This window comes from Solanum verrucosum, unplaced genomic scaffold, assembly GCF_900185275.1.
Source record: "Solanum verrucosum unplaced genomic scaffold, falcon-dt-bn FXZP01000062.1, whole genome shotgun sequence".
Taxonomy (NCBI): Eukaryota; Viridiplantae; Streptophyta; class Magnoliopsida; order Solanales; family Solanaceae; genus Solanum; species Solanum verrucosum.
The window spans coordinates 4470520-4492791 of NW_026020477.1; the positions used below are offsets into that span (position 1 = coordinate 4470520).

General features: G+C 37.7%; 1 protein-coding gene across 1 annotated transcript; it reads right to left on the reverse strand.

Annotated features, from left to right (window-relative positions):
- Window positions 1-3020: 3020 nt before the first annotated feature.
- On the reverse strand, window positions 3021-5039 carry LOC125809394 (RNA-binding protein 2-like). Its single transcript, XM_049489042.1, has 5 exons — window positions 4703-5039; window positions 3552-3980; window positions 3409-3470; window positions 3243-3324; window positions 3021-3130 (listed from the first exon to the last, which is right to left on the reverse strand). Exons 1-5 carry the CDS (start codon window positions 5037-5039, stop codon window positions 3021-3023), a joined length of 1020 nt encoding a protein of 339 aa, XP_049344999.1.
- Between the last annotated feature and the right edge of the window lie 17233 nt (window positions 5040-22272).

Genomic DNA, 22272 nt, shown 5'->3' on the forward strand with positions numbered 1-22272 from the left:
TTATCCGATCAAATGATAATCTGATACATATCTTTGTATGATTTTTTTCCATTTTGAAAAAAAAAAAGAGGAGAAAGAACTTGGAAAGAAAGAGAAGCAGTAATAAATAATGAATTGCGAGAGAAAGTGGGGTTGAAGGGGAGTGAAAATAGAATATATTTTAGGAGAATACTTATAAACATATAATTTAATACAGACGAGAGAATAAAAAAATTGAAAAATAATAAAAGAAAAACGTGATGGCTTGAAATGTGAGATAAATTATAAACTAATCTAGGATACAATTTATTTGTTAAAATATTTACATATTGACATTTTTAATAATTATTTTAAAGTGTAGATGTTTTTAATAATTATGTTTATGATTTTGACTAGTTAACTAATTTTTCCTAAATTTTAGTCCATCTATTACAATCATAAGCCCAAGTCCATCAAAATTCATTACTTTAGTCTTCACCTACCATACCTTAGCTTTCATAAGATAGTTACACCTTCTCTTAATTGAATCACTTTGTTCGTGTAATGATAACTTTAGTATTGTTTAATTGCTTAATTGAACCGTCAATAGCTTTTTAGTGGATTGCTCATGTACTAGGTGTTTGTGTCTATCAAGATACGTATGTCCTCAAAAAATTATTACTTTCAAACTGAAAAAACCAGAAAAACTGAACCAAACCGTCAATAACCAAACCGAAGGTTTTTTTTTTCGTTTGGTTTGGTTTGGTTTTAGATATTTAAAAAATTGACTAGATTGATTTGGTTTTGGTTGTAACCCATAACCGATCCAAACCGAACCACGAACACTCCTAAACAAAATTTAAATAGAGGGGAAAGAGTAATTCTAAAAATAAAAATAATACTTGGTTTGTTCACTTGGTCATTATACTAAATGATTTTTTTATTTGTTTGATTGAGAAATCAAAAAATAATTTGTTATTTAATTTTTCCTTATTAATTATTATTAACTATAATAATTTTTCAATATATCAAATTTATTATATTAATATATTAAATAAAATTGTATAATAAAATAATTATTTTCAAAAATATGCCACCAATTTCCTAATTCCATTGCATCAAATTGCGTTCCTAGAAGACATTAAATTATGTTAATTTATATAGTATTAATTAATTACACTCTAAATGATATTATTATACGCATAGATTTTAAATTTGGAAGTAAATCCTCCTGCTGAATCTGCCTATGTTGAACATTATAATAAGGTGTTATACGATAAAAAAGACATTTAGTGGTAATAGATTTTCCTTTTAGTGGCAATTGAATCATTACATTCAAAGTTGCTAAAGTCTTTAGCTACATTTATATAAGTGTTGGTTATACATATTCATATTCATTATTGCCACTAAATATATAATATAGCGAAAGATTATGTTTTGCTACAAAATTATAAGTTAAGATCTCTAACATATAACTTTTGGCTTATTTTTGTCTTTTGGGCTTAATAACAAGTGGTCATAAGTGCATTTTTAATTTATACAAACACTTCAAAAATGCTTAAAACCTATTTTGATGTAAAGACACTTGAAATAAACCATCCAAACAGACTCGTTAGACGCTCACGCATTTTAGCCCCAACTTCTGCAGAAGATAGAAATAACCAGTCTATTGATTCAACTCACAAGATCCACTTAAATCAACCCAAATTATCCCATTTGCCCCGATTCTCTTTTTATTGCTAACAACTGCTGCTTACTATTCCAATTGGTTTTTAGAATAATTTGAGCATTATCAGAACCATTGATAGGCTCCAAAAGGATAGTAAGCTCATCCAATCCAGGGAGTAGGGATGGCAATGTGGCGGTGCGGGGTGGGGGTGGGGCAGGTTGAGCTTAACCCGCAAAATTTTTAATCCGCCCCGCATATCGATTTTTTCCATTTTCAATCCCCCCCACCCTGCCCCGCTTAAGTTCGTTACTAAAACTAAAATTTATAAAAATAAATTCATTTTTTCATTAAGTTGTATTAGTTTAATAGAAAATGACTTAAAATTATTTTTTAGAAGCCACTTAGGAAACATGTAAGAAATTGTATTTATTTTTATTGAACCATTTTTATTTACTATCTTAAATATTGTAGTAACTTTAAAGAAATTATTTTAATAAATAATGTCTATCACTCTTATAGCATGTCAAAAATTAAAATTAAATTTGAATCAACATAAAATCGCATATACCTGCAGCCCGCTCCACTCCATATTAATTTTTAAAAAACCCACTTCAACCCACCCGGCACAACCTGAAACCCGCCCCGCATAGCCTCAAACCCACCCGGCACAACCTGAAACCCGCTCCGCATAGCCTCAAACCCACCCTGCCCCACATCCTATCCGCTCCGCCCCATTGCCATCCGTACCAGGGAGTGTGTAGCCTTGACCTCGAAGCACAAATAGGCCTCTAAGTGACTAATAAGGTCTAGCCGATATATATCAACTTCGTGAAGGATAAAAGAGCTCGACTCATGGATTGTTGTTGTAGATCAGATGCCCAAACCTAGAATCTGTGACTATAATAGTTGTTGAAGGATCCCATTTCAAATCTTCCTCACCAAACAACCGTGGAACAGTTCCGCCTCCCCGGTAATCAATACAGTACTCCAAGCCGAACTAATTCTAGATCCAAGTCATCAAGCAAAACCCGATATCTCAGTCGTAAACCAAGGGGCAGCAAAAATAGGGAGAAATATATAGAAGGTAACCAGGGCTGAGTTAACATCTGATATAAACATTCTTCTATCAGACCCAAGTGTTCTACACTATTCTACAGAGAGCTAAGTCGTCTGAAATGACTTTGGGGGCAAAAAACTAAGGCCAAGCGGATCCAAATAATTCAAGTCAATAGAAAACACTATTCTAAGCCTAGCTAAGGCCATACATGATCAAATCAAACAGTAAATACAGTAACAAAGCCACACAAAAAATCCACAGTTTGAAATAAAGTTAGAAGCATTTCTTCAGACAACTAAGGCCTGTTGAAACGGAAACTAAGCGGGTGGATGTTATTTATCGCTTCCCACAAGTACTTCCTGAGCCACCAAACCTCGAACCTGGAAACTTGGAGAACTGCAACTGCAAGTAGGCAGAATCATGGTCATGTTCATCAATTTTGTAACCTGGCAAAATTCAACATTAGAGACCATCACTTGTAAGATTATTCCAAAAGATGATAGCAACAACTAGAGAGTAACAAGTCACAAACGGAAGTTGCAAAATAGATCAGATCACCTTGCAATGCACTCAGGGCAGTAGATGCACACGCTGGATCTACGAAATCCACAAAGCCAAGGATAAGAGGATCTCCGGCATGCTGCAAAATGAAGTTGTTTTTTATCAAAATATCACCCAGTAGATAAATACTATACTAATAGAAAAGGAATAAACATCAACTTACATGTTTTGAGTCCCTTCTAACAAGTCTGACTTCTTTGTAGCCCACAAAATAACGAAGAATATCTTTTAAGTGTAGTTAGGGAACAAGCAACAAATATATTCAGAAATCAATAATAATTCGGTAAATGACATCTCAAAGGATACGAGCTACTTCTCTTCTTGAGCTGTATGAAGGAAGTCCCTTTATGTAGAGGGTGTTAGAAGCACCAGGAGGGAGAGGTAGTGTTTCACGAGGCCTTCGCGTTCCATTTTGTGCTAGCTCTGGCCCACGAGCTGATGGAAGGGGATCACGAACATGAAGGAAAGGTATACCACCACCACCTGCTCTAGCTAGCTCTGGCCCACGGTAAAATGTAGAAGCAGTGTCAGTTTCAGTGATTACCAAACTCTGGAGATAACAATCGTATGCTGATTTGATTGCATGTATGTCCATTACTTGAGCTACACCACGATCATATGCTAATCCAATTGATTCTGTGTCCACTACTTGAGCTCCTTTATGATCATCATTCCTTTCTAAGTAATGATGCACTTCATGACCTGATGGCATCCCAGATTGTGGAATTTCTGGTACTGTAAAGAAATATGATCAAACCACATATGCTTATCGAGACGGATAACAAAGTGAATGCAGAATATTACTCGCATAGAATATACTTTTTCCTCAAAAGGATATAGTTTTCTTTGCCAATAGGTAAGATCAAAATATCTTTCTTGCATATAAAAGCACATCATTCACAGTAATACTGAAGCAAGAATATAGGGCACTGGGAACATGTACAAAATAGAGGGTCTAAACTCATGGACATGTCCTCGCTAATTCTAAAAGTTAATCCTGGCTCAAATAGAGTTTGGTGTATCCTTAGGAAACCTACACCAATAAAACCATGATTAATTTGTCCATAAAGCTTAAGTAATTGATTAACCTAACTTTTTAAGAGCCAAATCTTACCATTTTCAAGATAATGCTCTACAACCCTCCAATCTCCTGATGTTTTTGTGTTTCAATAGATACATAGAGAAACTACATAAATGGAGATTAATTACCATGAGACATGATAAAACAACCACTAGACTCTTTGATGTTTTCAATCTGTCCGTACTGCAGTAAGGTGATGTACCACAGATTTACGGAACTTGTAATTCTTTAAACTTGAAGTTTTGCATGTCTTTTGAGCATCTGTTAGTAGATCTGATGGTATTTTATCTTTATTTTGTAGGAAAATAGGTTTTGGCAGCGGAGATCTAAGATACAGTGTTAGCAACTATTTTTGGGATTCAACAAGTCAACGTACGAGCCGTAGAAACTTCTATGAACCATAAGGAGAACTCGTTGAAAGGATCAACATATTTTGAAGACAAGTGTGGAGCAATGAGAGAAGAGCACAAGCCGTAGGACTTTCTACGAGTCGTAGGTCTAGGCCCGTAGAAGACATCAGAGAATTGAGTTCCAGTACTTGGACTACGAGTGAGAAGAATGGACCATACAATGGTCTCCAGACCGTAGGTCCTGTCCTTAGAAAAGATTCTAAGGATGTGATTTGAAGATAGCTTCCACGGATGGACTCCAAGACCCTTAGGAGGACCTACAGTCTGTAGGTAGTGGGTCGTATGAATTGCTGCCGAATCCATTTTTTCATTAGTTTCCCTAGTTTATTTTATTTAGAATTCGATGTTTATAAATACTTTTCTTATATTTATTTTTGAGGGTTCAGATTCTTGTGGTTGAGAATTAACTTGTGAATCACTTTTACATTTAATTCTTGAATCCTTTGGTTTAATATTATAGCATTGATATTTGTCGTTACTTTGCAACTTCAATTCAAGATTTCAAAATTCAACTATTCTAAGTATAAGTTCATGTTCTATATTAAACAAATTAATATGAATTTTTATCACCAAAGCATGAGTAGCTAATTTCACAACTAGGGTTGTGGGAACCACGAAAAATTAACAAATTAAAGTAGATCGAATAACTAGTAATTCTTGAATAGTGACCCACGGACTGTAGGTGGGGCCAGTGGTTCGCCACCTGCAACTCCCTCCCCAGAACCCCAGAAATCCAGCTAAGTCATGACCTACGCCAGGACCTACGAACCGTGGTCTAACGCTGTGGGTCAAACCCCCAGTTTTTAGCCCCAGACGTCGAACAACGGTTGACCAGAATGGACTGTAGGTCCACCCACGGTCCATCGGTGACCCCTGATATATTTTAAGTCAGGGGTCATTTGGTCTTTTCCCTATGTATTTGGCACCTAAACTACATCGTTTAACCCCTAAACTACGTAGTTTTGGTCAATTTAAGCCTAGTAACTTAATTAGAATCTACCCTAAGCGATTCATTCACCAAAATTTAGCAAACTCAGAGCAAGAGAGGAGAAAAGAGGCGACCCAAACCCCTCCAAGAATGCAACAAGTTCTCGTCAGTTTCAACCCCAAAATTGAAAGATTTCTTCATGGAATTCATCACCAGGTATGTGGGATTTCACTAGTGGGTTCCTTTCGCCTATTACATCCCTAGAATTGAGTCAGATTTTTGATTCCCTTCATTATGTTTAGACTTAGGGTTTCTAGAACGTTAGGTTATTGTTGTGGTTTAGCTGTTAGATTAATCCAAATCAGAATATTACGTTTCGTAACTATGTTTCTTAATTCTTGCATGAAATTTAGACCCCTAGTTGTGTAAATTCGTTTAGTTGGTGAATTATACTTTCTAGGTCAGTTCATACAGAAATAATGCATCTGTTGACAAATGTTTCATTATGAGTACTTAATGTTGCATTTCAGTTAGCATGTCAGAATCTTGAGCTATCCAGTTTACATTCAATTATATGGTATTGTATACATTATAGTTGGGAGTAGGCTTAATACCGAGTGGACTAGGGTCAGTCACCCTCATAGTCCCAAAACTAAGTGCACCGATAGGTTTGTAAGTCCCCTATATGGGCATCATATTTAGTGATCACGCCAGTCATGCCTTTATACCCTTGGCAAGGTATATTGGGTCCTCTCGATTGGGCTTATACATTGGACTCCATATTTAGCTCATGTGATTTTATGTCGGTTATTAGTAGCTCCCACAGTCAGATTCTAGTGTATTTGACCAGGTCCCCACTTACATTTCAGTATTCAGTTTCAACATGTTATGTACTTGGTCATTGCATTCAGTTCAGTTCACTTCAGTATATTGCAGTATTTCCATCATGTTCAGATTATATCACTACTCAGTATGCTTTATTCAGTTTTGTATATATTGTTCAGCTTTATCCTATCCTGCATGCTCAGAACTTTTCAAGTACTGACGCATACTCTGCGCTACATCTTCTCGTGATGTAGGTTCATGTCTTCAGTATTCAGATCACGCCTAGATCGTTTCCTGATCTCCATTTCATCAGTATCAATGGTGAGTTCTCATTCTTCGAGGACGATTGACATGTCATTTATTCAGTCATTCTTGTTTTTGTTTCAGTTTTGCTAGAGTTAGCTGGGGGCATGTCCCAGCATCTCTAGTCATAGGCTTATATTCAAACATAGTTAGATTTAACTTTAGATGTGATTTTGATCTTTTAGTTGTTATTAAACTCATAGTTTCTTTATATTTAGACAGTATTGGGTATTTCCCATCATTTCAGTTATCTCAAAATTTAGCTTCCGCATTAGTTTATCTATTCATAGATTTGTTCAGTCTGCTTATGATATGCTAGCTTAGGGTTAGCTTGGGGTCACTCGTGATCCTAGGTCCCGTGTTTACGTCAAGGGGGTAGCCTCGGGGTGTGACAAACTTGGTATCAGAGCATTAGGTTTAAGAGTTCTAGGATGTCTGAAAAGCCACACTAAGTAGAGTCCTTTTCATGGGTGTGAAGTTCACTATATCTAATGAGTGGGAGGCTACAAAGTTTTATAGGAAAAATTCACTTTCTTGTTATTCTTATCGTGCATGGGTGTGATCTACCTTCTAACTCGTTGTTATGCATTTTCGATCATGCCTCCTCATAGAGCTTACACAAGGAATGCTAACGCCAGGAATGCTAACACAGCTCATCCAGTCCCAGACCAGGAAGTTTCGAATGTAGAGTTTCAGATTGCGATTCAGCTTTTGGCTCAGAGTGTGACTAACCATAACAATCAGTAGGTTCCAATTCCTGCAAATGCTAGTGGTAGATCAATGGCGGCTAGGGTCCATAATTTTGTTAGGATGAATCCACCTGAGTTTCTAGGGTCGCAAGTTGGAGAATATCCCAGAACTTCATTGATGAGGTCAAGAAAATCTTTGGAGTGATGCAAGTGACTGGAAATGATAGGGTAGTGTTGGCATCCTACCAGCTCAAGGATGTAGCTCACATATGGTTCACGCAGTGGAAAGAAAACAGGGGTGAAAATGCAGCTCTTGTGACTTAGGAATGCTTTACTGGAGCTTTTCTGGACAGGTTCTTTCCAAGAGAGTTAAGGGAGGCTAAGGATTAAGAATTCATGAATTTAAGGCAAGGTACAATGTCAGTCCAAGAATACAGACTCAATTTCACTTAACTCTCCAGGTATGCTCCGTATATGGTCGCTGATTTGAGGGCACATATGTCTAAGTTTCTGTTTGGTGTGTCTGACTTAGTGAAGACAGAGTGCAGGAATGCTATGTTGTTAGATGATATGAATATCTCTAGGCTTATGACTCATGCTTAACAAGTCATGGAATATTGGAAAGATTTTAGACTGCAATAGAAAAAAAGCTATCTAACCATCTAGGCTTATGAGTCATGCTCAACAGGTTGAGGGAGATAAGCTTAGGAAATGGCTAAGGACAACAAGAAGGTTAGGACAGGTAACTATGAGTACTCTCAGCAAAAATCGGGTGGTGGAAATTGTTCACAGTTTCAGAAGAAATCTTCATCTCTAGCACCTTCATCAGCTAGTACTCCATCCTCCAGGTTTCGACAGGATAAAAAAGGTAGGGCATTAGGCTCTAAGTCCCATGGGAGTGCTTCAGGTACTAGAACCTACCCAACTTGTCCAAAGTGTGGTAAGAACCATCCGAGCGAGTGTCTTGCAGGAAAGAAAAAATGTTTTGGGTGTGGTCAGACTGGTCACAGGTTGAGGGATTTCCCTTTTTCTAAACAGGGTCTGTGAGGTAACAATAGTAGGGCTCTGTCTACAGCTCTAGTAGCACTAGCAGGTCACCCAACTCAGCAGGGTACTTCATCTGATACAGGTGGCGGTCAACATCAGAACAAGTTGTATGCTTTCCAGGCTTGCTAGGACCAGGATGTTTCTCCTGATGTGGTCACTGGTATGTTACGAGTCTTTCATTTAGATGATTCTCCTGATGTGGTCATTGGTATATTACGAGTCTTTCATTTAGATGTTTATGCTCTGTTAGATCCAGGAGCTACTCTTTCCTTTGTAACTCCTTACATAGCAGTGAATTTTGGTGTCAGTCCAGAAACTCTTTCAGAACCCTTCTCAGTCTCTACTCCAGTAGGTGACCCAGTTATAGCTAGACGGGTATACATAAATAGCCCTTTTACAGTCTCTCAGAAAGTCACCTCAGCAGATCTTGTAGAGTTAGAAATGGTAGACTTTTATGTCATTCTAGGTATGTATTGGTTACATTCTTGTTATGCCTCAGTCGATTGTAGAACTAAGATTGTTCATTTTCAGTTTCCAGACGAGCCGATCTTAGAATAGAAGAGTGGTAGCTCAGTGCCGATGGGTCGATTCATTTCTTACCTCAAGGCAGAAAGATGATTTCCAAGGGGTATATCTATCATCTAGTTCGGGTTAAGGATTCAATCTCCGAAATCGCAACTCTTGAGTCAGTTCCTATAGTCAATGAGTTTCCAGAAGATCATCCCGGAGTTTCTCCCGAAAGGGAGATTGACTTTGGAATTGATCTTCTTCCAGATACCCAGCCTGTTTTTATTCCTCTTTACAGAATAGCTCCAGCTAAGCTTATGGAATTGAAAGAGCAGTTGAAAGACCTTCTAGATAAGGGCTTCATCAGACCCAATATTTCCCCACGGGGTGCACCAGTGTTGTTCGTGAAAAAGAAAGATAGTTCTCTCAAGATGTGCATTGACTATCGATAGTTGGACAAAGTAAAAGTCAAGAATAAGTACCTCATCCCCAGGATTAATGACTTGTTTGACCAACTTCAGGGTGCTAGTCATTTTTTGAAAATAGACCTCAGATCCGGTTATCATCAGCTTAGAATCAGAGATAGTGACATCCCAAAAAGGGCCTTCAAAACTCGGTATGGTCATTATGAATTTGTAGTTATGTCATTTAGACTAACCAATGCTCCTGCAGCTTTCATGGGTTTGATGAACAGAGTGTTCAAGCAGTATTTGGACTTGTTCGTTATCGTCTTTATTGATGATATCCTTATTTACTCTAGGAATGAGGAGGAATATGCGACTCATTTGGGGGTTGTTTTGCGATCTCTCAAAGATCGCCAGTTATTCGCTAAGTTTAGCAAATGTGAGTTCTGGTTGCAATCTGTTGCTTTCCTTGGACATATAGTGTCTAGCGAAGGGATCCGAGTGGATTCTCAAAAAATAAAAGCAGTGAAACAATGGCCCAGACCTACCTATCCTACATATATCAAAAGCTTCTTGGGTTTAGCCAATTATTATAGAAGGTTCATGGAAGGATTTTCATCCATAGCTTCTCCATTGACTAAGTTGACTAAATCAAAGGGTAAGTTTCAGTGGTCAGATGAGTGAGAAAAGCTTTGTAGAACTGAAGACCAAGTTGACTACAACTCCTATTTTGACACTACGAGAGGGTTCAGATGGTTATGTGATTTATTGTGATGCATCCAGAGTCGGCCTAGGTTGTGTGTTGATGCAACGAGGTAAGGTTATAACTTATGCTTCTAGACAACTTAATGTGCATAAGAAGAACTATCTGACTCACGACGTCGAGCTTGCAGCCGTAGTATTTGCCCTGAAATTTGGAGATATTAATTGTATGGTGTTACGTAGATGTGTTCACACACCATAAAAACATTCAATATGTTTTCACCTAGAAAGAGTTGAATCTTCGCCAGAGTAGATGACTTGAATTCCTCAAGGACTATGATATGAATATGCTTTACCATCCTGTTAAGGCTAACGTAGTAGCTGACGCTCTTAGCAGATAATCCATGGGTAGTGTAACACATGTTGAGGAAAAAAGAAAAGAACTAGTAAAAGATGTTCATCGGTTTGCTCGCTTGGGAGTTTGCCTTATGAGCATATCAGATGATGGTGTGACAATTCAAAATGGGTCAGAATCTTCATTGGTAGTGGAGGTTAAGAAAAAACAATACAATGATCCTATATTGCTTCAATTGAAGGGTGCAGTCCATCAACAGAAAGTTGAGGTTTTCTCCCAAGGGAGATATGGTGTGCTTCGCTACCAACATCGTTTATGTGTTCCTAAGGTGGGTGAGTTGAGACAAAAGGTCCTTACTCAAGCCCATAACTCCAAGTATTCTATTCATCTAGGTGCCACTAAGATGTATCGTGATCTGTGGGAAGTCTTTTGGTGGAATGACATGAAAAGGGATATAGCAAATTTTGTGGCTAAGTGCCCTAATTGTCAGCAAGTGAAGGTAGAACATTAGAAACCAGGAGGTATGACACACGAGATCAACATTCTTGCATGGAAGTGGGAAGTGATCAACATGGACTTGATTACAGGTTTACTTCGTACTCACAGACAACATAATTCCATTTGGGTAATAGTAGACAGTGTTACCAAGTCCGCTCACTTTTTGGCTGTTAAGACTACAGATTCGGCGGAGGACTACGCCAAGCTTTACATTAATGAGATAGTCAGGTTTCATGGGGTTCCTTTGTCCATTATTTCAGATAGAGGTCATTAGTTTACCTCTTATTTCTAGAAGTCGTTTCAGAAAGGTCTTGGTACCCAGGTAAATCTCAGCGCAACATTTCATCCGCAGATGGATGGTTAGGCAGAGCCAACCATTCAGACCTTAAAGGACATGTTGAGAGCTTGTGTGATCGACTTCAAGGGTAGTTGGGATGATCACATTCCTCTTATAGAGTTTGCCTACAATAATAGCTACCGTTCTAGTATTCAGATGGCCCCTTATGAAACATTGTATGGGCGTAGATGTAGATATCCAGTTGGTTGGTTTGAAGTAGGTGAAGCAGCCTTGGTAGGGCCATATTCGGTTTATGATGTTATGGAAAACGTTCAGCTCATCAAAGATAGACTTATGACAGCTCAGAGTCATTATAAATTCTATGCAGATGTAATGAGAAGGGACTTAGAGTTCCAAATTGATGATTGGGTTTTCCTGAAAGTGTCACCTATGAAGGGGGTGATGAGAGTCCTAGATATGTAGGCCATTACAAAATCTTGAAAAGGGTTGGTAAAGTGGCTTATGAGTTAGAGTTGCCAGCAGAACTAGCAGCAGTCCATCAAGTCTTTCACATTTCCTTATTGAAGAAATGTGTTGGTGATCCAGCGTCTATAGTCCCATTAGAAAGTGTGGCTGTGAAGGATAATCTCACTTATGAGGTTCTGCCAGTTGAAATACTTGATTGTGAGGTTTAAGGGTTGAGAAACAAAGAAGTCGCTTCAGTTAAGGTTTTGTGAAGGAGTCAGTCCATAGAGGGAGCTACTTGGGAAGCAGAAGCAACCATGAAGACCAAGTATCCTCATCTCTTTCCTTTCGATTCCATTCCAGCTTGAGGTAATAAGTCCTCTCCAGTCTCTCTGTTTACTCTCGCATGAATCCAGCCTTAGTGTCTTGTTCTTATAGTTAGCCTTGCATTTTCAGCGTTTTTGCATGTTCTTGGATCTTAGTTCAATCAGATTTCAGTTTCCAGTACGTAATGGTAGGGATTACAACTCTTTTCCTCCATATTTAGCTAGTTTAGTCTTTATTCGAGGACGAATGTTCCCAAGGAAGAGCTAATGTAACACCCCGTATGCTAGAAATACCAGAATGCAGAAAATCAGAAGTTGCATGTGCTGCCAACGGGGACCACCCACAGACCGTAGGGTGACCCATGGACCATAGTTAGGGCCCGTGGTTTGCCACCTGTAACTCTCTCCCTAGAACCCTCAGAAAATCCAGCTAAGTCATGATCTACGCCAGGACCTACGGACCGTAGGTGGGACCATGGTCTGTGGTCCAAGGTTGTGGGTCAGTTCCCCAATTTTCAGCCCCAGACGTCGAACACAAGTTGACTAGAACAGACCGTAGGTCCACCCACGGTCCGTCGGTGACTCCCAACAACTTTTAAGTTAGGGGTCATTTGGTCTTTTCCCTATGCATTGGGCACCTAAACTACGTCGTTTAACCCCTAAACTACATAGTTTTGGTCAGTTTAAGACTAGTAACTTAATTAGAATCTACCATAAGCGATTCATTCACAAAAAAAAAGCAAACTCAGAGCAAGAGAGGAGAAAAGAGGCGACCCAAACCCCTCTAAGAACGCTGCAAGTTCTTGTCAGTTTCAGCCCCAAAATCAAAAAATTTCTCCGTGGAATTTGTTACCAGGTATGTGGGATTTCACTAGTGGGTTCCTTTCACCCATTAGGTCCCTAGAATTCAGTCAGATGCTTGATTCCCTTCATTATGTTTAGACTTAGGGTTTCTAGACCTTTAGGCTATTGTTGTGGTTTAGCTGTTAGATTTATCCAAATCAGAACCATGTAGCTTAACTGTTGCCTGAAATTCAGAACCCTAGTTGTGTAAATTCGTTTAGTTGGTGAATTACACTTGCTAGGTCAGTTCATACAAAAATACATGCATCAGCTTACAAGTGTTTCATTATGAGTACTTAATGTTGCATTTCAGTAAGCATGTCAGAATCTTGAGTTATCCAATTTACATTCAGTTATATTGTATTGCATACATTCTAGATAGGAGTAGGCTTAGTACCGAGTGTTACCCTCATAGTCCCAGAACTACATGCCCCCATAGGTTTGTATGTCCCCTATGTGGGTATCATATTTAGTGATCACGCCAGTCATGCCTTTATACCCTTGACAAGGTATATTTGGTCCTCTCGATGTGGCGTATACATCAGACTCCACATTTAGGTCATGTGGTTTTATGTCGGTTATTAATAGCTTCCACAGTCAGATCTAGTGTTTTTGACCAGGTCCCCATTTACATTTCAGTATTCAGTTTCAGCAGGTTATGTACTTGGTCATTGCATTTAGTTCGATTCACTTCAGTATATTGCAGTATTTCCATCATGTTCAGATTATATCACTGCTCAGTATGCTTCATTTCGTTATGTATATATTGTTCAACTTTATCCTATTCTACATGCTCAATACCTTTCAAGTACTGATGCATACTCTGCGCTACATCTTCTCGTGATGTAGGTTCAGGCCTTCAACATTCAGATCATGCATAGATCGTTTCCCGATCTCCAGTTCAGCAATATCAGTGGTGAGTCCTCAATCTTCGAGTACAATTGACATGTCTTTTATTCAGTCATTCTTGTTTTAGTTTCAGTTTTGCTAGAGTTAGTTGGGTGCATGTCCCAACATCTCTAGTCAGTTAGAGGCTTATATTTAGACATAGTTAGGTTCAACTTTAGATGTGAGTTTGATCTTTCAGTTGTTATTAAACTCAAAGTTTCTTTATATTTAGACAATATTGGGTATTTCCTATCATTTCCGTTATCTCATGATTTAGCTTCCGCATTAGTTTATCTATTCATATATTTGTTCAGTCTGCTTATGATATGCCAACTCAGGGTTAACTTGGGGTCACTCATGATCCTAGGTCTCGTGTTTACGTCAATGAGGTAGCCTTAGGGTGTGACAAACTTGGTATCAGAGCATTAGGTTGAATAGCCCTACGATGTTTGAAAAACCCATCTAAGTAGAGTCCTTTTCGTGGCTGTGAATTGCACCACATCTAATGAGAGGGAGGCTATGAAGTGTTATAGGCAAACTTCACTTTCTTATTATTCTTACCATGCGTGGGTGTGATCTACCTTCTAACTCGTCGTTATGCATTTCAGATCATGCCTCCACGTAGAGCTTACACAAGGAATGCTATCGCAACTTCTCTAGTCCCAGACCAGGAAGTTTTGAATACAGAGTTTCGGAATGCTATTCAGCTTTTGGCTTAGAGTATGACTAACCAGAACAATCAGTAGGTTCAAGTTCCTGCAAATGCTAGTGGTGGATCAATGGTGGCTAGGGTCCGTGATTTTGTTACGATGAATCCACCTGAGTTTCTAGTGTCGCAAGTTGGAAAAGATCCCCAAAACTTCATTGATGAGGTCAACAAAATCTTTGGAGTGATGCAAGTGATAGGGTAGAGTTGGCATCCTACCAGCTCAAGGATGTAGCTCACATATGGTTCACGCAGTAGAAAGAAAATAAGAGTGATGATGCAACTCTTGTGACTTGGGAATATTTTACTGGATAGGTTCTTTCCAAGAGAGTTGAGCGAGGCTAAGGATCAAGAATTCATGATTTTGAGGCAAGGTACAATGTCAGTCTAAGAATACGGACTCAAGTTCACCCAACTCTCCAGGTATGCTTCACATATGGCTGCTAATTCGAGGGCACGAATGTCTAAGTTTCTGTTTGGTGTGTCTGACTTAGTAAAGACAGAGTGCAGGAATTCTATATTGTTAGATGATATGAATATCTCTAGGCCTATGACTCATGCTCAACAGATTGATGGAGATAAGCTTAGGGAAATGGCTAAGTATAACAAAAAGGCTAGGACATGTAACTATGTGTACTCTCAGCAGAAATTGGATGGTGAAAATCGCTCACAGTTTTAACAGAAATTTTCATCTCCAACACCTTTATCATCTAGTTCTCCATCCTCCAGGTTTCGACAAATACGCTGAGTCAAGGCAATCCTCTGATTCTGTTCAATCCCAAAATTCAAAGAGCTCTTTGGATTATGGCTAAGACAGATGGTCATTTAAATTTAGTAGGGATGAAGAACAAGTCGAAATGGAAGAAGAGATTGAGCATCAAAATCTTCACACGAAGAAGAGGTACTAGGAAATAACTAAAACAACCAACCGATAGTGAGAAATCAACCTCCACCCAGACAGATATCACAAGGTGGTGTACAAAACTGCTACTGGGTTGATCATAATGCTATTAAAACGTCGGGTGCTATCGTGTTACTTCCACTGCCAGTTGGATAAAGTTTGTCGCTACTAGCAGCATAATGCAAATGCTTACAACTAGAGGATTGTTCACTGGTTTGCCATCTGAAGATCCATATGATCATCTTCTCAAAGTTGTCACTGTTTGTCAGAACAATATGACTATGCCAAACTTGGATATGGATGTCATCGGATTACGTGTGTTCCCATTACCACTAATTGGGGATGCAACTCTATAGCTAATTGAAATTCCATACAATTCAATCACAACTTTGACCGAGATGCACTAGGCATTCATAGATAAGTATTTCCCATTATCAAAGACGTTGAAACTGAAGGATAAAATCAACAACTTTGAGCAGACACTTGGAGAGCCGATAAATACCGCATGAGATGATTTACAAGATACTTGAGAAGTGTACCCAACTACAAAATAAATGATGACTCACTTATGCGGATATTTTATAAAACATTGGATGACAACGAAAAAGCAGTGGTAGACACTATCATAGGAGAATCATTCATGAGAAACTCATTTAAGCAAGTTGTGGAGAAACTTGAAGAGGTTGCCAAAACAAATAAATCATGGTCTACTTGAGGTACTGGAACTTCAAGTAGTACTTTTGCAGTAAAGGCTAACAAAAACTCAAACCAAACAACTGTGGATATGTGTCAAGATGTGGCATAATTAAGAACAGAGATTGGCTTGGTATTGAAACATTCATGGCACGGTGCAGAAACAGTCAATGCATTCAACTGTCAAAATAGAGCACCACCAGATGATGATGATATATATGAATAAAATGCTTACTATGTAAATCATCGGGTTTTCATACCAATGTCCAAGCTTCCAATCGAGATTCTTGGTACAAAGGTCAAGGGAATTAAGGTTGGAACTACAATTGAGTGAACAATTATAATCGAAACAGCTAATACATTCGCAACAACAACTACAACCGGAATGGTAACTACAATTGAGATAACAACTACAATCAGAATGGGTACAATAACCAAAATCGGGGTCAAGATATAGAAGGTGATTGGGCAATGAAAGATAATAAAAGAACTGACAGGAGTAGTGCATATGTTCCACCTCGGAATAAAGATGGAGGATCAGGGTTTGCAAGGCCTGAAGACATGATAGCCACAATGATAAAAAGTTTCGACTCATATGATAATAGCTTTAAAGAATTACACAATGATCTATCAGGAGTGTGTCAGAAAGTAGAATTACATGTTATATCCATCAAGCAGATCAAGTAGGAGTTGGGTCAGATTTCCTCATTCTTATATCCACGACAGAAAGGTACACTCCCAAGCAATACAATCCAAAATCTAAAAAATGATGGGCATTGCGAGACAGTCACTACATGAGGTTACAAACATACCATAAATCCTCATATGCCAAGAGAGGTGGAAAGGCCAGAGAAAACCTAAGATACTGATGTTGAACATGTGGGTGAACCAAATGATCAAATCGAGGAAGAATAGAAAGCCACTTAAAAGATTATTCACATTCCTAGACCTCTTCCCTCTTTTCTTCAAAGATTAGTCAAGAAAATAGATGAAGGTAAATATCTCAAGTTCATCATTATGCTAAAGCAATTCTCACTGAACGTCCCTCTATTGAAGCTCTTGAACAAATGTTGGACTCTGCAAAGTTCATAAATGATCTAGTGACTAAGAAGAGGATTGCTAGTTTTGATGGGAATGATAAGTTGCAACATTATAGTGTCATCCAAATCGTTAGTGCAGAGGAAGGAGGATGTTGGAGCTTTCACAATTCCATGTACAATTGGTGCATTACCTTTTGCTAAAGTTCTATGTGATTTAGATGCAAGCATAAAATTGATGCCTTTATTAGTGTTCAAAAAGTTGGGTTTAGGTGCCCCGAAACTGAGTGCAATATGGTTACTTATGATGGATCACACCATAAGGAGTACCATTCCTTGCAACCGTGCATGCTCTAGTTGATATAAAGAAAGGAAAAATGAAATGTAGGTTGAATAATGAATAGGTAACTTTCATCATCTGTCTGGCGATGAAGCATCATAGTGATCTCAGCGTGGTGTTCATCATAAATTTGAATATTGAAGTGTAATCTAAAGTGCCAATTGAAGAAAGACTAGGTGTTGAGGAGCTAGCGATAGTGATTATGAATTTTGATAGAGAACACATTCAGGAGTATGACCAGATGGCAAATGCACTTAATGGATTTGGGAAGTTTAGTTATGCACCAAAGAAACTAGATTTGGATTTGAAGAATAAAGAGAACCCGCCTATAAAACCATCCATTGATGAACCTCCGAAGTTAGAACTCAAAGCTCTCCCATCTCACTTAAGGTATGTGTTTCTAGGCTAAAACAATACTTTGTTAGACATCATTGCTGTAGATTTAACTGACGGGCAAGTATAGGCTTTGACATCTGTGTTTAGATGCTCTAAGAGGGCGATTAGATGGACTATTACTGACATCATATTCATTTCACTAGGGATATGTTCTCATAAAATTCAACCATGCATTATTATAAACCAAGAATTGAGCAACAAAAGAGACTAAATCCACCTATTCAAGAATTCATCAAATAGTTAGATGCTGGAGTGGTTTATCCGAATCTTGACAGTAATGAGTAAACCCTTTTTAATATGTTTGAAGAAGGAGAAATCATTGTGGTTCAAAGCGTAAAAAATGATCTCATTCCTATGATGACAGTCACTGGTTGGAGAGTATACATGGACTATCGCAAGTTGAATGCATGGAAAGAGAAAGATAACTTCCCAATGCCGTTCATGGATCAAATGTTAGATCATCTTGCTGGTAAATGATGATATTAGTTTTTGGATTGGTATTCAAGCTACAATCATATTTCTATAGCCCATGAAGACCAAGAGAGGACCATTTTCACTTGTATATATGGGACGTTTGCTTTCAAGAAGATGTCATCGGGTTATGTAATATGTCGGTGACTTTTCAACATTGCATGATGTCCATTTTCTCAGACATGATGAAAGACACAATTGAAGTTTTCATGGATGATATTTATGTTGTAGGAGGCTCGTTTGATGATTGCTTTGCTCATCTGGGTGATGTACTAAAAAGATTTAAAGAGTGTAATCTTGTGCTAAACTGGGAGAAATGCCACTTCATAGTGAAAGAAAACATATTTATTGACCATCAGATCTCAAACAAAGGCATTGAAGTTGATCAAGCTAAAATTGAGGTGATTGAAAAATTCCCCCCACCTATCTCTGTGAAGGGGGTGTTGGAAGTTTTCTGGGACAAACTGGCTTTTATTGCAGATATATCAAAAAAATTCTCTAACATCGCTCACCCATTATGCAAGTTGCTTGAGAAGGAGATGAAGTTTGTTTTCGATAAGGTGTGTCTTAAAACGTTTGAGGGATTGAAAGAGAAGTTGATTTATGTACCTATCATTATTTCATCGGATTGGGTACAACTGTTCGAAGTCATGTACAATGCGAGTGGAGTGGTGTTTGGCGTAGTGTTAGGACAAAGACGTGAGAAGATTCTTCATCCCATATATTATGCAAGCAAAGCTCTAAATTTATCTCAAAGAAACTACAGAGTGACTGGACAAGAATTGCTTGTTGTAGTTTTTGCATTTGAGAAGTTTAGATCCTTTTACTTGGGAAAAGTCATTGTGTACATATCCATACAACATTGTGGTGTCTTATGGCAAATAAGTATGTTAAGGAACGACTGATTTGTTTGGTATCATTGTTGCCAAAATTTGATTTTGAGGTTAGAGATAGAAATGAGACCGATAATCAAGTTATTGATAAATTGTCCAGATTAGAACAAGAAGCCATGTTGAAGTTAGAAAATGGGGTTGAAATAGATAATATTTTTCCAGATGAGCAAGTCTTGGTTATTTCACTTGATCTGATTTCCATGGTTCACATATTTTTTCAATTACTTGGTGAGTGATGTGGTGCCTTTAGGTTTATCTTTTCACCAAAAGAAAAAGTTTTAGAGATATATGAATCCGTTCATAATCTTGTGTATTCCTCAAGTCCAGTTATTACAACATCTTATTGATACTCCTAATATCATAATTGTGTCTATGACCTATATTCACACACTTTAGAGAGATTCACATGTATGTTCAGTTGTCAGAATGAGGGGCAAAGACTTTAGCCCATTAATCTCAAGCTTAATCCATAAAGTTATAGTTTTCAACCTCATGATATGAACCTATTCATATAAGCACTCATGCCTCATAGTATGTTCAGTCTCACAAATTCATGATTTACTCTCAATGGCTAGCAACATAATGTTATGTCATGCATATTCTTATATCACATATCTCAAATGAATCATGCTTATGATCTTTTGCCTTAGAGCTCTTTTAGTAATCCTTTTTAGTTTTGAGAGTGGTGTTGTTGATAGTAGTTGTGTGAAGGATAGAGAAGAGGATTTCAATTTCTTATTGTGATAGTAATGGTGTGTTTATTCACTCTAAGGTTATAAATGTGGAGGAATAAGAAGATAAGGTTTTACGAAGAGTAATAAGTCAGTTCCTGGTAATAATGCATAAAAGTTCTTTTGGTAGAAGTGACGAGAGGATGAGGAATTCGTGTAAGGAGTGGTTAGTAGGAGTCCATGAAGTGTAATAATACTAGGCTTGAATATGGTGTCGGTAGCGTGTGAATGGAGGCATGATGCATTATCTGGTTCTTGATTAAGACTTGAGGTTGGTTGGATGTAGTGGTAATGAGTAGTGTTTCTGGGATGAGATTTCCTACAAAGGTATAGAACTCGAATCTTGTGATTTAGATCAGAATAATCACCCTATGTTAAGTACTTTATGATTTTAAGTTAGGCTTGACTATTGTAAGAATAACCCCTTCCATTCTCAGTCCAGCCATCATTCGAGGACGAATGATCCAAAGGGGGAGATAATGTAACACCCAATTTTTTTTTTAAGTTAAGACCCAAACTATTCTTCATTTACATGTAAGGTCATATCGAATGATTCTTAAATTGTCCATATGTGTAAAGGTAAATTCTTTAGCGTGTGAATGATTTTGGATATCAATTAAGGTCACTAGACTCTCCTAGCACAAAGTTGAGTTGAAAGTTTCCTTACCGATTAAGTTTTGACATAAGATTTTACTTTGGTCAACTTAAAACGACCATATCTCTTAGAGTATAAAGAGTTACATGGCCCATAACTTACCAAATTAAAGGTATTTAAATCCTCTTTCCAATGCCACAAATTTTACGTTAATCCAAGTTTTGAGTAAAATGTTATGATCATTTTAGTAACCTGATACAATGCAATAATGAATAGCCGATTGATAAACGTTAAAAAGGGTCATTTTTGACTTTTTACCTCTAAGAAAACCCTAAACGAATTTTTTTGACTAATTAAAGACCCAAAACAATCAGATTTTCATCTCTTAATTCATCATTCTCTTCTCTCTCAAACCCTAAGGCAAAATCCTAAGGAAAAATCAAAGTAGAAGAGTCCATTCAAGATTCTTTCAATCTTTTTCAAGATTGTTCTTCAAGGTAAGTCTTTCTCCAAGAATTCTATTATTTCCAAGTCAAATTCCTCTATACAATTATGAATCACTAATGAAAATCATAATTCTTGGCCATAGAGATTTCAAGAAACTAATTCAAGAATCTCAAGAAAGGTTTTCTTGGTTGTTTACCTTCAAGCTAGGGTTTCAAGGATTCTAATCAAGTTCTTCTTTAAGATTCTTCAAAAACCTTGTTCTTCCAGGTATGTAAGGCTATCATTGTGTTGCACTAGTTCGTCCTCAAGCCCTACATCTACTTTCAAACTAGTAAAACAGAAATCTAGGTTTCTACCCTAGTTTTGAGTATTCTTGAGATGAGTTGATTTTGAGTTTTCGAGTTCCTATTTCATTTTGAATTCTATTCTTAATTATTGAATTGATAAATGTTATGCATTAATATTCTTGAGTTGGTTCGTTTATGTCTATATTTCAACATAAACCTTATGAATTGATTATTCTTGAGATGAATAGTGTTCTTGAGTTCTGAATATTGAGTTTCTATATTGCTATAAAGACCATGAGTTGAGTCGTTCATGTCCATAATTCCGCATGAACCTATTTTGATTTCACGTAATAGGACACTTCATCCAATACTAAGTGCCAACGATCATCAGTCAGTAATATAACCTAACTAAATGAGTTGGGGTCGAATCACACAGGGAGTGGTACCAGTTTAAGAATCAAGAGCAAAGTATGAATGTGTTCAAGTCAATCATAGGAATAGATATTTACGAATAAAAGCATAATTCAAATTAAATGGTGAAACAAGTGTCAAATAACAGGGGGGTTTTGATTGTAATTATCAACTACAGTAGCAGCAAATAACACGAATTAACAAGTAATGAGACGGGTTCTTCGGATGTGACTGAATTATAGGCTAAGGTAGAAAATGAGTAATTGCAACAACTAGTAAATAGTTGTAAATCAGTGAATAATCTAGACTTTAGTGGGGATAAACTTTCTCCCGAACAATTTACCCCGAATCAAGTTGGTTTCTCTCGAACACCAACAAGCAGCAATTAAAAACAGTCTACGCTTTAGTCCATTCACTCTCTCGAGCTTAATGTGTCGAAAAGGGTTTAGGGTTCACTCTCTCGAGATGAACCCATGACAACCCAATACCCACAGACCATTAATTTAGTAATCTTGGTTTTAAAACCTCTCTCTCGAGCTAGTAAAAAACACGAAGGTAGAGTTGCATTTGC